The following is a 20,606-nucleotide window of genomic DNA, read 5'->3' as shown; positions in this document are numbered from 1 at the left end:
TTGAAATTCTTTCTGATCGATTTAATTTTTGGCTACAAACGTTCGATTCTCGTAAACCCCAAAATTTGCTGAGGTTGCAACGTGAACAGAAAAGAATTAAAAATAAAACAAGAAATATTTTGTGATTAATATATTCAAAGCCAATGCATAGACACGTACGATCTAGTTTCAAATTAGAACTCCGGAATAATAATTAAAACTGATGTTAGTTTCAGATCAATATAAAAAGTAAATAACTGAAGAGTTATAATAATCAGAAAAAATATTGCTTTTTACGTAAAAACGTTTCAATCTCGAATATATTAATATTTTCCTTCGTTTGATTAATTTTTTTCTTAAAAAGCCTCCATCGCGTAGTAATCGATTAATCAAACGTTTCGCAAAAAGAAATTTCCCCTCGGGTCTAACAATTATGCGTTAATTAATGTATAAATGTTCAGTTTCTCAATGGCCACGTTCCCCTTTGCCAGTTTTAAGCCGTACTGAAAGAGAAACGCGATTCAGTGTCGATAGAATCATCTGGTAACCCAGTTTCAGAAAAATGAAGTGTGCGTTGAATCCGCGTGCGAAAGGACTGGAAGGAAAAAAAATATGCAACGGAAAAGAAAGAAAATCCGTGGAACAATGAAAGTTTCGCGTTCATTAAAGTGACCGTTCCCTTCGTAACACATTTGATTGTTTCCCGCGAAACGCTTTGAACGCGTGAATATCAGATACTTGGCTACTATTTATTTTATTTTTTTCCCATTAAACAAGTCTTTGACATACTTCAGAAAATTCTGTAATTAAAATTCTAGCTTTGAGCCAAGGAATTGTACTTTGCCAAAAATTACCTTTTTTATTAAAATTGTGAATAAAATTGCAAACGTGGTAAAATGATCATTGTGTTCGTTATTGAAAACTTTAGAATAGTGTTCCAAAATCTGTAACTTATATCGAGTTTCCTTTCCGTTTTCTTCGAATACAAAACGTTCGTTTAGAGAAAAGAACTGAAATAAATCAATGATTGCTTTCCTAACAGTACAAGAAAATACCGCATCGTTCCCACGTAAACCTCTTAATAGTTCATCATCCATTTCCTTTACGATTTTCCAAGATAGCTAACTAAGATAGTGGATTTTATTCTTGCCCAGTTCAATCGAGGGCGAAGTAAAATGATAAGACCGATAAATCCGCGAGTAATTTCGCGTGAGCTTTTCAAATTACTTTTACAATTGCTGTTTGATTGATCAACTTTATCGAGTTGTTGCACGCTCCGATAACTCTGTTTACATTCCGAATGAAGGAATATCGTTTCCGTTCACGAGGCACCGACAAAGCTGAACGATTCTATGGGATGCAGTTTCTAAGGAAGGTTCAATTCGAATGGCTGGATGATGGATGACAACTGCACCGCTCGGAGATATTTAACGTTCACCCTCGGACCGACAATAATTCCTCGAAATATCGTACCATCCAGACCGTACATTTCGGGGACAATTGTGGAACGATCGTAAGAGAGCTACCTCTCCTGGGATTACCACTTCTTTTCTTTCATTCGACGTTTTACGAGGTTCCTCGAGGTGTACCTCGTCGTCGTTGCGGCTGGATGTGCCGACGCATAAATTAGAGAAAATGAATTTTCTATCTTAAAGAGGTAGTCTTCGTTAATAGAATAAACATTATTTAAAATTCTATTTTTAAACCACCAATCGGTTGATTGAATTATAACAAAAATGATTCGAATTTTTCTGGATACAAGAACAGCGGCAAGTTTCCAATACTTTTCATTTTATTTATCGTTTGAAAAACCATAGAAAACGATGACACGAGTTATAAAGATTTCCTGAACGAGAAGAACAGGAAATAGGAGGAGGAATTCTAGCTCCTATGGCCCCATCATTCACGGAACCTGAGACGAACCGGAAGCTTCGGAAAAATCTTACGATACGAGCGTCCTGTGAGTTGCACGTGTAACACTGGCCCTCTGGGCATCGTGTCATAAATTATGCCAACTTTCCACGAGAAAACGTACACGAGGAAAGAGATGTCGGATCACTTCAGTGGTCGCAGAACGCTGTTGCTGCTAGTTTAGTACATAACTTTACCCGATGTTTATAGGATAAAGAAGAATAATTGTTCATTTATGCAAACAATATACATCTTTATATGATCGAGATAGATTTGACCAGTTGTCTGAGAATTCCATAAAATTTTCACTAATTGTAAGATGTACTACATATCTGCAAGAACAATTTTCTAACATTTTCTATTAAATTTATTTTCTTATTTCTGATCAAATTGGCCACCTAATATTCGCCAGGTGTCAATTTCAACTCAACTAGCTCAAGTAAATACTTCCCGGAGTTTCCGAATTTGATGAAAATTTTACGCGCATTTCCAACTTGTATATCCGATAAAAATCTGTTGGTGAGCTCGCTAATACCATTGTCAGTTTCCTTGCAAACAAAGATTACCAGCACACGAGCCGGGCGCAACCCTGCCGTACATCAGGATGTACCCTTTCAATTGATCGCGGGGTGAACGTGCCAAAGGGCTTCAACCGTGGGGCGCAGAGCAAAAGTACCCTTGTGAGGCGTCTTTCTTTTTTCCTCCTTCTCTTCCGTTCTTTCCTCGCGGCAGAACTGGAAAACGAGAACGGAAACGAGCGAAACGAATCAAAGAAGCATCCCCTAGCAGCGTCGAAAACATTGCGCCCCGAACAAAGTGACAAGCTGGTTACAGCAGAATGTTAGTGCCGCTCGCTCGTGCATCATAATTACAAGGTCGAAATTGCAGGCTTGCAAAGCTTGCCCTCGGTAACGAGGCCGCCGGCTGGAATTTCGTTCACGCAGGCAAATCGCGGTAACCGGTTGGAAATTTATTGCGCGATATATCGTACCTGTTCCGTGATTATTATCCTTTCGACACGGATTACAAAAGCGTACGCTTTGATATTAAGGAATAGTTAGGTAGATGAAACGAGGGGAAATTAATCGTTTAAGGATCTTCCGGGTTATTCAATAACTGTAACTATTTCGCTATTTGAATTCCTATGAAAATTTACATGTGACGTGGTACGTAGTTGAGGCGTTAACGGAAATCCCGTTTAACCCTTCTGCTACGCAGAGTATTTGCATGTCGATATAAAAATTAACAAACTTTATGGCATAATATTAATATTAAAGTTATCAAAGGTACATGACTTATCCATTTCATCGCTAAGCGTTATGTAAGGTGTTTCCCCAAATCAAATTCCGCTAACCGACAATCAAATATCAATTCTGGCTTTCCAGACAGCAGGAGTGCCACGAGCCTGGGCGACACACGGCGGAGAGGATGTGCCCGTGTTCGCCATCGGTCCTCTGGCCAATGTCTTGTTCTCCGGCAGCATCGACCAGAGCTATATACCTCACGCCATCTCGTACGCCGCCTGTCTGGGTCACCATGCGAGCCGTTGCTCTCGAGATTCCACCTCCAGCAACGACACAATGAGCGTCCCGATAAGCTGTCCCTCGGCGGAGCCGAACAGCGCCGCGATATCCAGCGACGTGATGAATGACCAGGCCAGAAATCCACCCACGAAATCCGCCGCGTCCCTTGAAACGACCAGCTGCCATTCGCTGACCAGTGTTCTCTTGCTCTCCCTTATCCTCGCCATACTGCCCTCCCACCTAGACGCAACCAGTTAATGCCCGTTTCAGCCTCCTCCGGTGAATGCCTCTCTGTTACACATTCCAGGTGAAACCTCCCGAAGAAGCCTCCCTCTAATCTGCCCTATTAAGACAACAGGTGATCCTAACGAGCCACCAACGTCCTGAGAGATTTCGAGTATTAAACAGCACGAGAAAAGTGAATGCAGCTGTGATTAATCAGGGCAAACGATGAATTTATAGATACGGAGGTTTTCGAAGAGAATTCACGATTTCCATCAAATTCGAATTTCCTTACAGAGGAATATTAGGTACAATTTATCAATGATTCAACGTATCGTGCCTCGAGATAGAAGAACGTCTATTCTACGCTTGGAAGATTCAAGGATGTAGCTTGAACAGGGTTAACCTACGTGACATATAAACTGTCCCCTATCCCGTTGCGCTGTTACGTCACCTCGAAGGGAGACAGGATTAATTCCGGTTCTATCCAACTTCTTCCGGGCAACAGACTCGTGTTACGTTGGACGTACGTGTACAGAGGGAACTACCGATTAATCAGCGTCAGGGATCAACGAATGATACCTAATCATGAACGATTTTCGGGAGCTTTGGAATCGCGCTAGAATGCGTTTAATTGAATTTTAACAAGTGTTGTAAAAGTGTTACAAGACTCATCGAGTGATGCGACGTTGTTTAAGACAGTTTGACTATTCTCTTTTGCGATTGCAAACTCGGTTGAAAAATGAGCCAGAGCAAGTTTTTGAATAAATTTTCGAAGAATTTAAAGTTACGCGATGAAAATATTCGAAACGGTTAAGGAAACAATCTACGACGGTAATGACTATTCCAAAACTGCTCGATGAACTTTGACAACTTTCAAACCGCTCGCAGGATCTAAATGAGGTTTACAAGTGCTACGTGACGAGGATACTTCAGTCGAACCGTGAAAGGAGTTCGGATAAAGTCGATTCGGTTCGATTAAAAGGGTGTTAAATGCGATGGGACAGACATTGTGTTGATCGTCGAAACAAAGTGTCGGGGAATTTCCTTGAAATTCGTCGAATAAAATCCATTGTAGAAGTGATTGTCACAGAATCTCCGTTTTTCGAGCAGGAATGAATTAAATTCTCGAAAAAAACTATCAAGTGCGACTGCTGTATCGTTGATACAAATAACAAAAAAGTACCAAGTCATCGAAGAATAAATTTGTTAAGCAATTCGATTGCATTCTTTATTATTTTCTTCAAAATTTTATCGAAACAAGAAAATCATGATCGGGTGGTTTAACGCTATTAATTAATCATTCACTGCTTTTGTGTTTCTCTTAAGAATTTTTTCAAAATGGAGTACTCTTTATGAGAACCGTTTAAGGAAAGGATCACCAGGGTAAAAAAACTGCTGAATGTTACATGTGTTCGAAAACCTGGTCTCTTAAGGATTCTTCGAGCGAACACTGCCATCCAAGATTTCAGCGTTCAAAGAAGAACCAGCGAAACCTTAGCGCGAATCGATCGAGAAAATCTGTTCAAGCAATTTTCCCAATTTTCCTCGAACAAATTCACCTTTCTGAACAGCCTCGAATGCAAATAATATTGAAATTGTTATAATGGTCTCATCCAACGGTATTCGAATAGTAATTTTCAGGTTCGAAAACGATCTCCCGCAAGTTAGAAAGAAAAGCACGTTTTAATTCAAATTTATGATAATTCCTTTTCACAAAGTCGAGTATAACAGCGGTCTCAGATGTGTGGAATTTTCGGGAAACGCACGGTTTTAAGATCACGTGTCGATCAGAGGGACGATTAGATTGGCAGTACTGGGAATGAAAGTGCAGAAAACGGGCAGGATTAAAGGGAAAACGCTTCGAAACCGATCGGAAGTGACGCAAACGATGAGAATCGACCTCCCGCGCCGTGAAATCAGATTCACTTTAACCCTAGATTACTATCTGAATTGAAAAAGGCATTCTTGAGAGGTTCAAGTGCTTCGATTTCAAATGAAAGATCTCTGAAGATAAAAACAATTACTGTTAGCAAACGAATTTTTTTCCAGCAATTACATGCTGAATAAACGATGGAAAAAATGATAAAAATTTGCAAACATTTGAAAATAGAATTACTAGCATTTACCATTAACTTCTTCTTCAAAGGGATAAAAATGAAAAATTAATAATGAATTGAAAATTGAATAGTTTCTTATTTTTTACTTTCATTCTCGAACAAAGCTTACTTTGTACAAAGTAGCCGGAAATGTAATACTGCCTTCGATATTCTCCTTGAAATTTCACATCAGAATTTCTATCGGAGTCGTCATCGCTGTCGGATATTAGTTTGCTTTTGCGATAGCTTCGAGCCGAAAGTGTTCGTTGTATCGTTCCGAGGAGAACGTAAGTGCAGGTAAAATTAATTTTCGCGAAAGGTGGGAAATTCGGTGGAAATGAAACTCGTTCCACTTAATTCGACTTAAAAGGAATTTCTCGCTCGATGATGAAGTGTTCGTAAGTGAAACTTCAAAGTAACGCGATAGAAAGGGGTATGCGAGTGACAATGTTACTCGTTCGCTTTTTCTTTAAGACATTTTCAAGGAGATTATTTTTAAGTTCGCAAGATTGATCTCAAACCGATCTCATTAGAGTGATGTTAGATCAACGATGTTAATCGCGTCTAGGATGTTTCCGCTTGTTCGCGTTACACAGAGTACAAGATCGAGGGTCGCTAACAAAACCGTTCCATTTCCGGCTAGCAACAAGGGAATTGCAGTAGAAACTGAAATGAACAACTCTCCTGTGTATTACGCACAGGGATATCCGAGCACTACAACTTCATGCGAGCGAGTCATTTACGAGGGCAGTCATTTCGGTATTTGATGATGCCCAGGTATCGAATTCATTATCAATATTGCATGGAAATTATAATCATTTCTATCGTTATAACGAGTTTCAAAGGCGCTATTATTCTTATCATAAATTCGAAAATTAAACTTACTATTATTATTGCAATTTTCCATGTTATTAAATTACAATATGAAATTCGAGCGAAATTTCAGGAGATTCGTGAACTTTTTTTTCTATTTTATCAGAAAAGAAGCTGATAGCGATTGAAAAAGCGCGAAAGATTTTAAGAAATGACAACGACGAGATTTATATAGCGCTTCGGAGGAAGACAATGAGGAGGGTAGAACAATGAGCAGACATTCAAGAGCAAATAAACTTAGCCGCAAAGTTTTGCGGAAAGATTTCGCGAACCCGTGAGCGAAACTCCGGAAGAAAAAACATCTTCGACGGGGTTAATCGGGAAGTTTCGGAAATACGTTTGCTTCGACTAGTTGCGGAACTTTAACGAGAAACGCTCCAACTCTTCCATCCGTTTATATTGATTTTTTTGGTATTACTTTTTGGAATCTTGTTGCTTTGAGCCACCCTGTTTACGATGAAAAACTGTCGCAGCTATTTCAAAATTAATCCCCCGTGTGTAACATACTTCTAATAGCCAATAAATTCTAACGCTGTGCTTGCATTCTTTTGTTCGTTAATTCTAAAAATTGCAATTTTTGTTATTCTTAATAATCCGCAACGTTTTTGTCACCGACAGAAGTATACCGTGAAAGCCAGAGCTCTGTGAGCTAAGAATATTCTAATAAAAGGTAGACAGGTAATGAAGAATCATCCGCGCAACGAAACGAGCAACTTCAATGTAGTTCTCTGAATATTCCTCTTCTTTTTTATTCTGTGAAATTTGCATCCTAGTATGATAAGATGAAAGAGAGATATTAGGGTTACAAAAGGAAATATGAAACTCAGAAAAATATTACTCCGTTATTTACCATAATTTTAAACAAAGAACATCGTTCCGTGAAGTAAATTCTAATGGAAATGCGTTTTGCAATTAAAAAATTCTGCAATATTCAGAAACACTTTTAAGTCACCGCAAAAGTTCAACATTATTGAAAAAGAAACTTTTTTCCCTAACAAACTTCCCTCTGAAATTCATCCAAATCCATTTAAATTTATCATATTCATCAAACAAGCATTCGCGAGCCATCTTAAACAGACTTAGTGAACTTTCAATGCTCTGACAACACGCGCAAGTACTTGAACAACTTTCTCAGACAATGAATAAGAAAGCATCAGCACAATGCGTATAAATTGCTGCCGGAAGCAAGTAGCTCACTCATTGTAGTGAGCTATTTCAATCATGGGAAACACTGATGAGTATCTAAATAATCTTCGAATTAAATTTTCTCAAAACCGATTCCTTCTCAAATGTTTATTTCATTTAGGAAACCCTCCACTTTAGACTCGCCCTGTATTTAACTGACCTAAGTACGTATACACTCTTCGGTGGAGGTTGTTCGTGGATCCACTGATGAAACTCATGTGTTTCCGCGTGATACCGAGGGAATTACAAGGGAGGACGTTTTTCCTGTCGACCTCCGGTATCGTTCGTTATCCGAAAGAAGGATAGCATTTCCAGGACAAAGAAATGTCTTACGTTGCATCAGCGTATTAGATTTCTTACGTTCGGTCAAGGATCATTGACGAGAATAAAATGTTCGAGTAGAGGAGTATCCCGACGGTGATTCTCTATTTACAGTAAGTCAAGACTCAAAACTTAGCTTCGATTCCGATCTTATACGTACAGAGCTTCAATTTCTGAACAAGACTTCGGGAAATTGAGAACGTGATCCTGTGTACCTTTTTCATCGACGCGAATCTTGGACATGTCTCGTTTAGAAACTCTTGTGTTTGTATTTCTTGAACACTCGACGTCTTTTATGACATTCTACGATTATTTGAAAGGTGTACATATATATATTAAATAATAATTTTAATTTAAAATTTAATTTTTTATATAAGTGGTAAAAAAAATTCCCTGTATATTCGCTTGTGATTGATTTATATTATTATGTAAAACAGTGGCGCAATAATTTAAAAAAAATTTTGTTATTATCTTGTTTATTCCCTACTGACATTTTTACAAATATTTCTTTTAAATTCTTTAATTGCGCTGCTGATATAACGGGGCCTTTGTGAAATTTTAGTACGTGTCTTATGACTTTTGAGCATGAATGCAGAAGCGTACGGTTCCTGGTACGATCTCTTTGTCGCAAGACGGCTATAAAAGCGATGCTTCTACAAGACATATTGTCTGCGAAGTGATCCAACTGTTCTGTTCGAAAAGACAACGAATATCCTTTGCATTTCTCGCGATCATTCGAAGAAGCAACACTCGGCGAGAATGCAAATACGGAGCAAGTATTGCCTTGTTTCTTACGATCCGTTTTACAGTCGTGTGTTCTTACCAGCTGGTCATCGATCCGATAGCAAACGTTTTTGAACGCGAATAAAAGCGTGTAATAAAAGCTTCACCAGCATGGCTGTCGGTGAAACCGTCGTAAATATGTTGTAAATAATCTTTGTGGTCGTAGACAGGTGAATGTCAACGATTCGAGCAATTCTTTTGCAACAATGTGGCACAAAGATTAATCTGGACCAGTATATTTTATGAAACACAGGAACAAAAGGTGGTTCGCTATCACGTTGACTGTCACAGTGAAAATATCCATGTGTAGTCAGACGCGTTATCGCTCAGAATGGAACCATTTCGTTTTCTAAATTAAACTCTTCACTTGCTACGTAATATAATTTTAATGCAAATATAAATTTTCTTTCATTTTTTTATTTTTCGGCAGTCAACGTGTTAAGTATATTGGAGGGTACAAGATAAAACTTAAACCGACCGTATAAAATGGTAAAGATTTGATTTTATACAATCAATTTTTAATCTAGTATTGTTGAATTGTATTCAGACAACGTGTCATCATTTTAAATAGCAAACATCACCGGCCTATTTATAATACTATACCAACAATTACGTTTAGGTTTCATATTTTTGTTATAACTTTTTTTATAAAGCGTTTGTGAATCGATGTGTATACATTTTTTTTTATTTCTACTTTGATGGTTTTACTTTGAGACACCCTGTACAAACAGTACCAAGGGAGAAGTGTTGTTCCATGTTTCTTGTAGTTTTAGATCCCAAAATCACAAGAGGAGAAAGTACGTTCTTTCTTTCTTTATTAGCATCATACGTAATACTTTACACTTTAGCTGTCGAATAAATTAGAGTACACTGAAACTATGGAACAACAGCTTGCACCCCGACGAAAAAATAACGAAAATCACTAAAATAACGATAACGATGGAAACGAAAAGGAATGATGATTACCGTTCCGTTGGGCACGATATTCGTAGATAAAGAAGACGAAAACTAATGGCTTTAGATGTTGATCACGTTTCTCGAAACCGTATATGTTAATATACGTCGTGTTCACCTGGCGCATGTGCAATTGCACGTATGTATGTGTGTGAGTGTGAGAAGTAACGAGCCTAGTTTCTAACGGAACCGAACTTAACGTTAAGATAATTATCGTCGCGAATCGATTGTAAACGCGATTCATACGTGAGACCAAAACGCGAAATAGAAACACGAGCTCACCGATATACATGTAAAGAAATAAATATATTTCTGTAAATAATGTGAACACGAATTATTACAGATGGAATTTACTATAGATATCTGTACATTATTGTTTCATAAAAAACGAATTTCACGAATCCAGTGTTCAATTTATTTCTTCACCTTTCCTAATGCATTCTATTCCTATCTGAATTTCTTTTATAATACCTGATAACGGATAAGTATAAAATAACAATTAAAACTTGTCTATTTTCACCTGATGATATAATTAAAAATAATTGATAAATGGAGTCAAAAGAGCAATGACTCCTACAAATAAATCAAAATGAAGATTCAAAATTCTAAACTACATACGACAGTTATTAATAATATTTTTATTCCCTATTCTACGCACACGTTAGGATAAAATGAAGCTTTCATGCTGCGATATCGCGAGTTTCAAAGAGGATTACCAGTTCCAGAATTAAGTACCTTTCCGAATTTCCAGGTTTCACGAATGTACCATTAGATACAAGCTTCTACCATGCAAACCTTCAACTCCATGCCGCCCCAACGATCGTTGGGTCCAGTGTAACAAAGTGCAACAGCGAAGGGTGTGATTAGCTTAACGAGCAAACGTATTATAGGAGAACCTAAATACCAGTAAATTATATCGGGCGCGGTTCCATTATGAACCAACGTTACTCGTAACCCCCATTCCCGAACGGTGCATAATTCATTCGTATCCCAATATTCGCAGTACACTCGTACATCTTCTGTGGTTTTCCGCTAATGTACTTTAGGCAGTGTACGGCATTGCATGCGGACACCTATCTCTAAGCTTCACACTGAAGCTAGAGAATTTCGAGTAATTCAACTGCTCGAAAAATGTAAATTTCCTTAAACTAAATAGTTTTCAATTACCTCTGAAGAAAATTACTTTTCTAAAATCTTTAGCCAGTATTATACGCCGTATAATATGCTTGGTCGCGGTAAATTACCGAGACTACTTAATTTACCTCGTTTATCTCGTTTACTTGAATTGCCACACAGTAATAAAACCCTAAGGACGATGAATGTACCTATTCCCTTCCAGAAACTTTTATTTTCATTTATTTTTTATTCCTCTAATTTGTCTGTTTATCTAAGTTAATTGTTCATACGATTTACTTTTTTTTATTTTTTTTATTGTATACAATAATGTGTCTTGTCAAATACGTTCACCTAATAACTTCATACCTTTTCATAGTTCTTTGAGAAATTTGTATAATTTGAATCAGCTATTGCTATTACGAATTGCAGTTCTAAGAGAGCCTGTAGCACACGATGCAACATATAGAATCTTAAAGATAATTACTCCTCTAATCGCTAACCACGCTCACGCAAATTAAATTCTGAATCTGTAATATTAAAGCGCACCCACAGGCCCACCTGAGATGCTTCTATAGACCGCGTACGTAGAAATTAAGAAAGTTTCATTTGCACCAACTGGCGTCGCGTTACAATTAAGAAACTCAACGTTCAGACAACTTTCCTGTTTAATTACGACTCATACGGACTATCAATGATCTTCCAGAGATCGTCAATTAAATTGCTGAATAGTTTAAATCTCGCGAAAGCGTGGAACATTCTCTACTTTGAAAATTATTTGAAAAAAATCGATGATTTCAAAAATTGTAGTACGATTTTATTTAGCGCAAAATACTAATAAACTACAGTGCACTGTGCTACTATTATATAATAAAATACCCAAGATAGCGCAGTCACAAATGTACAATATTTTTCCTTCTAAAAATGTTGTTCAATGTTCCGTAACCATCCTGTCATGTTTATACGTTTATTGCACGGATCGTTACACGAAATACCGTTATTTATTCAATCATGCAACATCGAGTAATATTTCTCTAAGTTCAGTGCAATAATATTAAATCAAATATTTTTTATGTATTAATTCCGTCTATCTTTCGAAGTATCGAACAAACAAGAAAAATATGCAGTTGCATTTCAAAGAGAGATGCATTTAATTGCATCTTTTGGTGCACTCAGTTGTAATATTGAAATCGATTTCATGGTTTTCCAACCATGAAATTCGATCACAGACGATTAATATTTAATTCAAATTTCCGACAACTAGGCTTCTAAACAAGGCCAATTTATATCATCCACAGAATTATTGAAACTCGGACAATAACGAGCCAACTAGAATTATGCAGCAAACTTAGCGTAAATCGAGTCAATTTGCTATTTAACGAAATATATTCTGTCACATGGTGGAGACAACAGCACCAACAACCGAACTTAAATCGTACAGAACGTGTTGTCTCCTACAAAATGTCTACCCTAATTAGGTCTCTGTGCATCCACGAAGAGTTTGCTGTTCGCTAAGCAGTGACGTCGAATAATAGCTATAATAGTGGACTAAATTTGCTGTAGATTGGCAACGTTACAGGGATGTCCGAAGCACAGCTCTAACTAGTACTTGCAAATGGTTTCATAAACCCTGTAAACTGCTCATAGTAAAGTTTCCCATGTAGTTTCTGAGTAATGAATTGAAAGTGACAAACGTAACTAGGTATCCAGAAAATGACTGATCGGACCGATATTCGATAATTTTGAAGAATTGGTAAGAAAAACGAAAATAAACTCATTAAAGGGTTAAGCTATTTTCTAAATTTCAAATGGTGAGTAATTAAATAAGGATTAAGCTAATTTCTAAATTTCATAATGGTAAGTAATTAAATAAGGATTAAGCTAATTTCTAAATTTAAAAATGATATGTAATTAAAGAAGGATTATATATATAAGAAATATATTATCTAAATTTTAAAACGATAAATAATTAATTTGATAATAGAAAATAGAATACTTTTAATTTGACCACTAACACAAAGGAAGATTGAAAAATAGCAGAGAACTTTATTACCACTGGTTGTAAAGTGTTTCCTGCATCGTTACAGGAAGTCGTGTTCTTGCGCCGTTCAGCAGTTCCAAACCGTGAAAACTCAATCAAAGTTTTAAAACAGGAACGAACTAATTCGTTCGACAGTTTCATCGCGACGCGATCTAATACCCGCTGGAATATTGGTAACCGAGTAAGTCGACACTCGGCAATTTCCATACTCCTGTCGAAACCGATAAAGATTAAATCTGGAGAATTGTGGATAGATTAACGTGCTCACGACTTCATCAAAGAAGCGGAAACGGCTTCAAGAACTTTGCAGATTATTCAACTGTACCTATAAAGTTTTCTTGGTTAAATGACCTGGCACTGTTCCGTCTCAAAGGAACAATTATACTTCCACGTTTCCGAAGAAATTTATCGATGCAAACCGATTTACGATTCTAATAAAAGAAGAACCGAAGGTATTGAATTAAGTTTTCATTTTACGAGCACAATTACAAAGTGATTCATAGATGTTTTCCTGGATAAATTATAAAAAGCCTATGCTATAAAAATAATAATTTTTCAAAATCACACCGCACAAATTTTTAAGATAAGGAAGAAAACTAAAAGCTGATATCATTTAACGTGTAAACAATAATTATACACACAATTGTTAGGTTGAACTAAAACGAAAAATTGGTTAAATTAAATTTCAATTGAAATTTCTCGATTGTTCTTCACGAGAAATAAATTCGATCGAAACAGGATAGAAATACCAAGGTTTGTGTACACGTCAACAAGAATAACAGGAGGTCAGAAAGTGTAATAACAAAGGCAGTTCCACAAGTTTTATGATCGAAGCGATGAACCCGTGGAATAAGGACAATTCATTGCAAATGTTTCGTAGGAATATTCCCTTCTACAACACGCGTAACTACAAATCTGTGAATGGAAATTGCCAAACTTCTTGCACATCGTATATTTTACGAACACTGCATCGGATAAGGAACATTTTCTCAAGTCACATGCAAAAGCAAATATCATATCACTGTATATCAAAAGTCTGACATAAAAGTATTGCCAAATAGCACTTACCCTATATCAATTTCAACTTCAAAGTTTGCCAAAAATAAATACACCAATCAAGAAGTTAAGTTGCTGTTATTTTGAAGAAGAAGAACAATCTTCAGCATCTTATTAAAAGTTTCATTTGAAGGGAATATATCTTCAGAACCCGATTGTTCTCAGAACAAACTACACCCACACAAAGTTCCTTTTATAAAACCAAAACCAAGTAATGAAGTAATAGAATACTCTGTAGTTAACAAAAGAAAGTTTCGTTCCAAAATAATCTTCATATTTAGTACCATAACTTCACTTATCAATTTATGAAAGAAACTGAGCAACTACAGGAAAATATCTTAAAAAAAAATGAACAAATGGTGTCTCACTAGCTGACTTCACAGCTCTCATAATGCAAGAACGACACAAAGGTTGCGCTCGAACAAGCAACCAACGAAAACTCCATAAGATCAGCATCGATTAATCAGTCAACTATCGAGACGTCAATCGATTCGGTCACGGTTTCGTAGCTTTGATCGATATTCGAAGTGATCCACGATCTTAACCTGAATAAGCATTGTTGCACCCCGTAATCATGCCAAAACTGAACAAGCTCCTGGTTACGTCAATCATCGCGGATATCAGAGAATGCGTATGTGTCGCGAACGAGATATATTCTTGGGTCGGTGGTATCGAACATCTGTCATGGAAATTCCCTACGAAGATCGCGAGGGACATAAATGCCATGGAAATTGTGAAGGAATACGAAGGAACCGCAGGGGAATTCTATATTCTTCTCCTGGAGCTGGCTTACGACAGGTTGCTTAGACTCCTTTTTCGACGTCGTTGTACATTTGCATAAATTCGCTGAAAATTTCCCGAAACAAAAACGTTCCCGTTTCTACTCCCGTGAAATGTCCAACGTCGGAAAATGCTTCAAATTTCGCCATCTAGTAAGGGTAGTTGGAGCGATTCGATTAGGGGCGCGTAGCGATGGGCCGGCAATCGCTGCGAATCGCTTCGATTAGTTTCGAATCATTGGAAATTTTGTTTAAACTCTGGAAGAGTTGATAGTCTGGAAATTTTGCAAGTATCGCATAGTTTCTGATAGCTATTCGACAGTCTATTACAAATTTTCGAGTTTCAAATTATTTGCATACTGTTGCATGCTCTTGATTTTGAAGAATAAAACGATGGTATCATTTCAGTAAAAAATGAATTCTTTTGCAGAATTCAATTCCTTCTACGTTTGATCGTGGAATTCTTGGACAAGTATCCCTTCATAGATGATTTTTTCAAAGAAGTAACATGTGTCAATCGACCAAATCAGATCTCGTTGGCGAATTTGTTAAGACTTGTCTGGGATCGATTAAAAACGATACCTGAATCGATATCCCGTCAGATGGTAAGTCAAATTTCAAAAGTGAATTTCTTAAAACCGTCCATTTTCAATTACATTTAATTGAGATTACTTCCTGATGGGTTTTTAAAGTCACTAAGTGTCCTATTTTGGATACAACGCAGTAAAAAAGTTCCACGAGTAAAAGTCATACAAGAAATTGAAATTTTTACATCGAGATAGGACTTGAAATCGTTTAAAACACAGACGGAAGCTATTAATGAAAAGATCAGTCCCTTGAAAGAACTTTAAAGCCACTTTAAACCCACGATTGTAGGACAAAGTTAGGTTAATTACAAAGCAGTTAGAGGAAGCTTGTGAAATTGGGTTTTGAATTATTTCATTAAAAAGATTTTCTTCGAAATATTGGTGGTTGAAATTTATCATGCATCCCTCGAACATTGTGTTTCTTATTTTTCCTCTCTTTTTTCCTAATTCTCAATCTTTCTTGATATTAAACAAAATTCTTCAATACTGAAAATATAATAAATTACAACTTTGAAGAATATAATTTTCAATAAGAACTGAACTGCTACCTTGTATTTTCTCAAAGTAACGAGAAAGCAAGGCAAAAGCAAGGTGTAAATGGAAGAAAAATAGATAGGAAATGAGGAAATAATGAACATAATGAAAAAATAACAAGAAACGAGAGCAAGAATAAAGAAAAGTAAAGCACACAATTTTCGAATGGTGTATACGATAATGTTCGTGAAAATGATCGATTTTGAAACGAATTTATTTGTCGAATAATTCTTGAAAATTTCAGTAGAGAAGCCTTTAGTATAGACGTGTATAGACACATGTTCTATAAAAGTTTCATGGTAAGTTCTAAATCGATCACTTCCTGCCGTTGTACTTTTTTTCTCATCCAATCGGAGGATGCTGACGAAAAATATCAGCACGTCAACAGGTGAAGAATAGCCAGAAAGAGGCGGAAGAATGCTTTACGCCCAAAGTCTCTCGAAGTTGTCAAGCTGGTGGTAGCATGAACTATTGCGAGAGTTGTAGGATAGCAGGCGAAACCGTCCTTCAAGCGATAAACACGATCGAGGAGATCTTCGTCGAGAACAAATTAATTTCTGTCGCCGCTGCACAAAGGTAATATCTATCACGATATAATAATGAATATCATGTTACCTAACGATATTCTAGTGTAAGTGTAATCTTGTTCAATGATGCAATATGATATTCATAAATTCTGAACCTCTGATTCTTCAAAATTCCATCGATAGCAACGATTCTCGCGTTAACGTCGAATAAACATTAGATTCGCCCTCGAACGAACCGGAGAAGACCTTTAAAATTTCTGAGCAACCATAAAAAATCAATTTCCAGGGTGTTACGTCTCCCTTGTCGCTATAAAATCTCGCTCAACGGCCACCCTTTCCGCGAGGATAAGAAAAAAGATTCCAAGCGAACGTAATGCGTAACGTTACTGCTTGTTCACGTAATCTGTGATTATTACAGAAACGAGTGCAAGAGCAACCTCATCGAACGAACGCAATGGTCAGTAATGAGTAAATTAACCAAAGCCATAGGTGAAGACATCGAAATGGCGCTGAAGAAAATGAGGAACAGCAATTTGAAGATAGAGGCCGTTAAACGAGAACACGAAAAGTCGATTCGTGAACTACAGTCCAACTTGACGACACAAAAGAAACGGGTGGATACTTTGCAAGTGAAAAACTTGGAGCTAGAGAACGCATTAGAAAATGGCAGGTTTCCGGCTAGGTATCCTTTTCAAAAGCTGTCCATCACTTCAACGACAGCATCTACATTCATCTTATCTTTCCCTTCTTTCCTGTATCATTTTCCTCTCTATTCTTCCCTTTTAATGGGCATTGCTTTGTTGCCAGAACTTCCCTTATTGATTAAATTCTGAACAGTCGATCGAGCTTTGTCGATACGCTGTTAGAACATAGTTCCAATTAACCCTTTCATTATGGTCGCCTCTGTCGGAGTAATTTTGCTCAGAAAATTTTATTTGTAATGAGAATATTAAAATATCTGAATGCTCAACTTTCGTACGATAAGACCGACGTTAACTTAATATGTTTCTATAGTGTAGGAGAATTTATACGTCCTTAGAGTGTAACAATCTGTCGAGTCTGAAGGGTTAAATTACAAACGAAATTATTCATGGATTACACTTTGCTCGATATTGGTTTACAGTGGAACGGGAACTGGAGCTGACGAAACGAACCGATGTAACGTTGAAACGTGAAAACGAGACGTTGAAGGAAACAATGGAGGATTCAAGGCGACAGATATCGAACCTGAGTAAGTAAAAAGGTATCGAGACACGGGGCAATACGCGAGAACGTTTCTTGTACGTTGAAAATGGAGGTAGATAGTTTCATCTTCGAGGTGCAAGATTTCCGAGGAAAATTTTGACAAGGGGTCGTCATTGGACGGAAGTGATCAGTATCCAGAAAGATCTCGCCAGAAATAGTCTTATTTTCGAACGTTCATTGCAGCCGGCGGAAATAGCGTTTTGCAAAGTCAGGTGGCTACGTTGGTCGAGAGCAAATTGGAGCTGGAGAAGACCGTGATCAGACTGAGGAAGGAAGTCATCGACACCCGTGATGCGTGCCTCGAGACAGAACGACGTACCGAAATGCTTCTGAACGAATCGAGAAAGGAGAACGATTCGGTGAGTTCATTTTGCGTCCGTGTAAAAGATCCGCTAAACGATTTTCCCTCCTGTTTAAAAGAAGCCGTAGCCGGATAAATGAAATTTATCAATTAACTTTAACCATTTTTTCAAGCGTATATCGTATTTCAAGTAACTGATTACTTAGAATATGCAGACTAATGCCGAGAAGGAATGTTCACAACAAAACTGACCAAAACCTATCGTTTCCTTTAATAGAACAAATAGTACATCAAAAGCAGGAATTCCGAAACGATTAAAACCCGGTGCAGAATTCGCGTCTTGCATTTCACGAAACGTTAAGCTACCTCGTACAAACAGAGTAATTTCTGCTATGAAACGAACGCGTATATTCGCTAACGAAATATTCCATTGTCATTATCAGAATTACGTATCAGACTTAAATACACTGTCGAAATAGAAGCGAATTATTTCGTTCGGTATGTAGAAATATATATTAAAGCTCCCTTCGCGTATCGTTCGCTAATAAAATCAATTTTAAACGGAAAGAAAATTATTCGAGCAATTTCGTCAGGTTCACTGGCACGCGTTCGATCGGGTAAAGTGATTGCGAAGGGTAACTTCCGATGCACGAAACTTAATTTGTTCCGAGGTCCATCGGAGCATTAGTTTCGCCTATTTGCACCAGCTGTTCGTTGATTAATTAACGGTATTAACTGGCTGTTCTGCACGGCGCGTTAACGATACAAGAGACGATAGAAACTAGCTACTGTTTAAGCTACTATCAGCTCTTCGTATAGGTGACTGCGTACCTGTGAATTAACTGGCTACCCGATTAAATTAATTTACGCCAGTAGCCGTGAAGTTTACGAGCGACGTGACACCAACGATTTCCAAACGGAAAAAACAGAAACTGTTTTACCAGAGAAAATGGAGCAATTTTAATTTCGATGATAGATCTTTCAGCTTATAACAATGAATCAGAATTTTCATGTAAATTACGCTTCGAATATGACGCAGACATACATTTATTATTAGTTTATTTATTTGTTTATGAGAGGAAGTTTACTAAATCCAGGTAAAATTGTTTTACCTGTATTTTGAAACCAAGAATTATGAAAAATTAAATATCTTTCATCCTGAGAGCATTTAAAAATTTAAACGATTATCTTTGTTTTGTACGATATTTACAAAATTTATGTTATTTATTATTTAAACATCTCGATAAATAAAAAACTAAAAGTTCCAACTCGGTTGTTTAATTTTGAAGACTTTTAAAAGTGTACTAACTGAAATAACATAAATCGACTTATCTCAATGTTAGCTGCAATTTCAACACAGTGGCTTGCTTACCTTTCGAAACTTCCTTATTTACCTTGTGGCTTTGGAAGTTCGAAAGTTTATTGCCACGTTGACAAAAGCTCGATTCTACAGCTTAGACTCCTTTCAACAATTCTGTGTCTATAAAGTTTACGATTAACTTTCCTGACATTGTTCATCATGATTTTCCAATGCAATAAACCTTCCTCGGGATACATCACCATTTCTACGGTATATATTGTTTAAACTTTTCAGTGACAAGGTACGAGTATCGTCAAACTTGAGCAAATAAACAAGATTTTTAGTTATGTTCTGAACTGTAATACCCATAATAAGAAATAGCAAGAAATTAAAATGATAATTATTGAGTGCATGTATTCATCTGAGAACCAACCCCAACCACTTAGAATATTAAATTCGGGTAAAAGCTCCGGATAATTTAATTAATCATCGTCAGTGAACGAAATATTCGAAATCGAACTACGATTAATCCTTTCAATACTAGAATTAATTTTTTAAATTTAGACTACTTTTCATTTGCAACGAATTTGTTATTTTTCAGATGAGAGATGAACACAGAAAGGAGATCGAAAGACTGCAACAAGAAATTGCATCCTTACGAACGACGACTGCGATCAAAACAAAGAATGAAAAGATGAAGAATAATAGTTGTAGTAATAATTCTGAAGGACTTCGAGCAGATACGATATTAATGCCTGAGGATAATCCTGTGGCGGACATGACACGGCAACTGATCTCGAATCGCGAGAAGATCGAAGTGCTCTCGCGACAGAACGAGAGGCTGTCGAAGACACTGCACCGTCTACGAGAGTATCGACTAATGGGCCAAATCACGACAAACGGCTCCAACAAATGACAGACCCTCGAGAGTCGAACATTCTCGTTTTCGACACTGCTATTCTCTAGATCTTGATAAATCACACGGACACGTTTCTATCCGTTCTTCTTTTCGAAACGCGTATTAATCTTGCAAACGGTCTTCCCAACTTCGACAGACTTATTTCCACATGGGATAATTTGCATTGCGAATTTTTACAATCATAAAATTATTGAAATTATTGAAGCTATATCGATAGAAATAAATTTTAAGAGATATGATGTAATAATTATTTAATTTGAAGATAATTGTCAATAATAAAGCATGTGCAATCTTTTTGTATCTATGGCCACTATTCTAAATTCGCCGCTTCGCGCTAAAGCGCGTCGTTTGTCT

General features: G+C 37.0%; 2 protein-coding genes across 3 annotated transcripts in view; both read left to right on the top strand.

The window, feature by feature from the left end:
* Positions 1 to 10,185, top strand: part of LOC117605745 (alkaline phosphatase-like) — a 162,731-nt gene extending 152,546 nt beyond the window's left edge. The window contains exon 9 of the mRNA XM_034327417.2: positions 3,276 to 10,185. Coding sequence (XP_034183308.2) covers positions 3,276 to 3,671 — 396 coding nt within the window. The 3' untranslated portion in view covers positions 3,672 to 10,185. The remainder of the gene's footprint in view (positions 1 to 3,275) is intronic.
* Positions 10,186 to 14,509: 4,324 nt separating this feature from the next.
* Positions 14,510 to 20,477, top strand: LOC117605749 (uncharacterized). Of its 2 annotated transcripts, XM_034327424.2 has the most exons (6): positions 14,510 to 14,858; positions 15,270 to 15,444; positions 16,349 to 16,536; positions 16,906 to 17,169; positions 17,611 to 17,718; positions 17,916 to 18,045. In XM_034327424.2, exons 1-5 carry the CDS (start codon positions 14,635 to 14,637, stop codon positions 17,660 to 17,662), a joined length of 903 nt encoding a protein of 300 aa, XP_034183315.2. In that variant the 5' UTR covers positions 14,510 to 14,634; the 3' UTR covers positions 17,663 to 17,718; positions 17,916 to 18,045. The 2 variants fall into 2 exon arrangements, with proteins under 2 accessions (XP_034183315.2, XP_034183316.2); XM_034327425.2 differs by lacking the exons at positions 14,510 to 14,858; positions 15,270 to 15,444; positions 16,349 to 16,536 and adding an exon at positions 19,935 to 20,477 and having other exon boundaries at positions 17,035 to 17,169; positions 17,916 to 18,091.
* Positions 20,478 to 20,606: the final 129 nt, after the last annotated feature.

Source organism: Osmia lignaria, chromosome 14 (assembly GCF_051020975.1).
Source record: "Osmia lignaria lignaria isolate PbOS001 chromosome 14, iyOsmLign1, whole genome shotgun sequence".
NCBI lineage: Eukaryota > Metazoa > Arthropoda > Insecta > Hymenoptera > Megachilidae > Osmia > Osmia lignaria.
The sequence above is the reverse complement of the archived record's forward strand: the minus strand, read 5'-3'. Positions and strand labels throughout refer to the sequence as shown.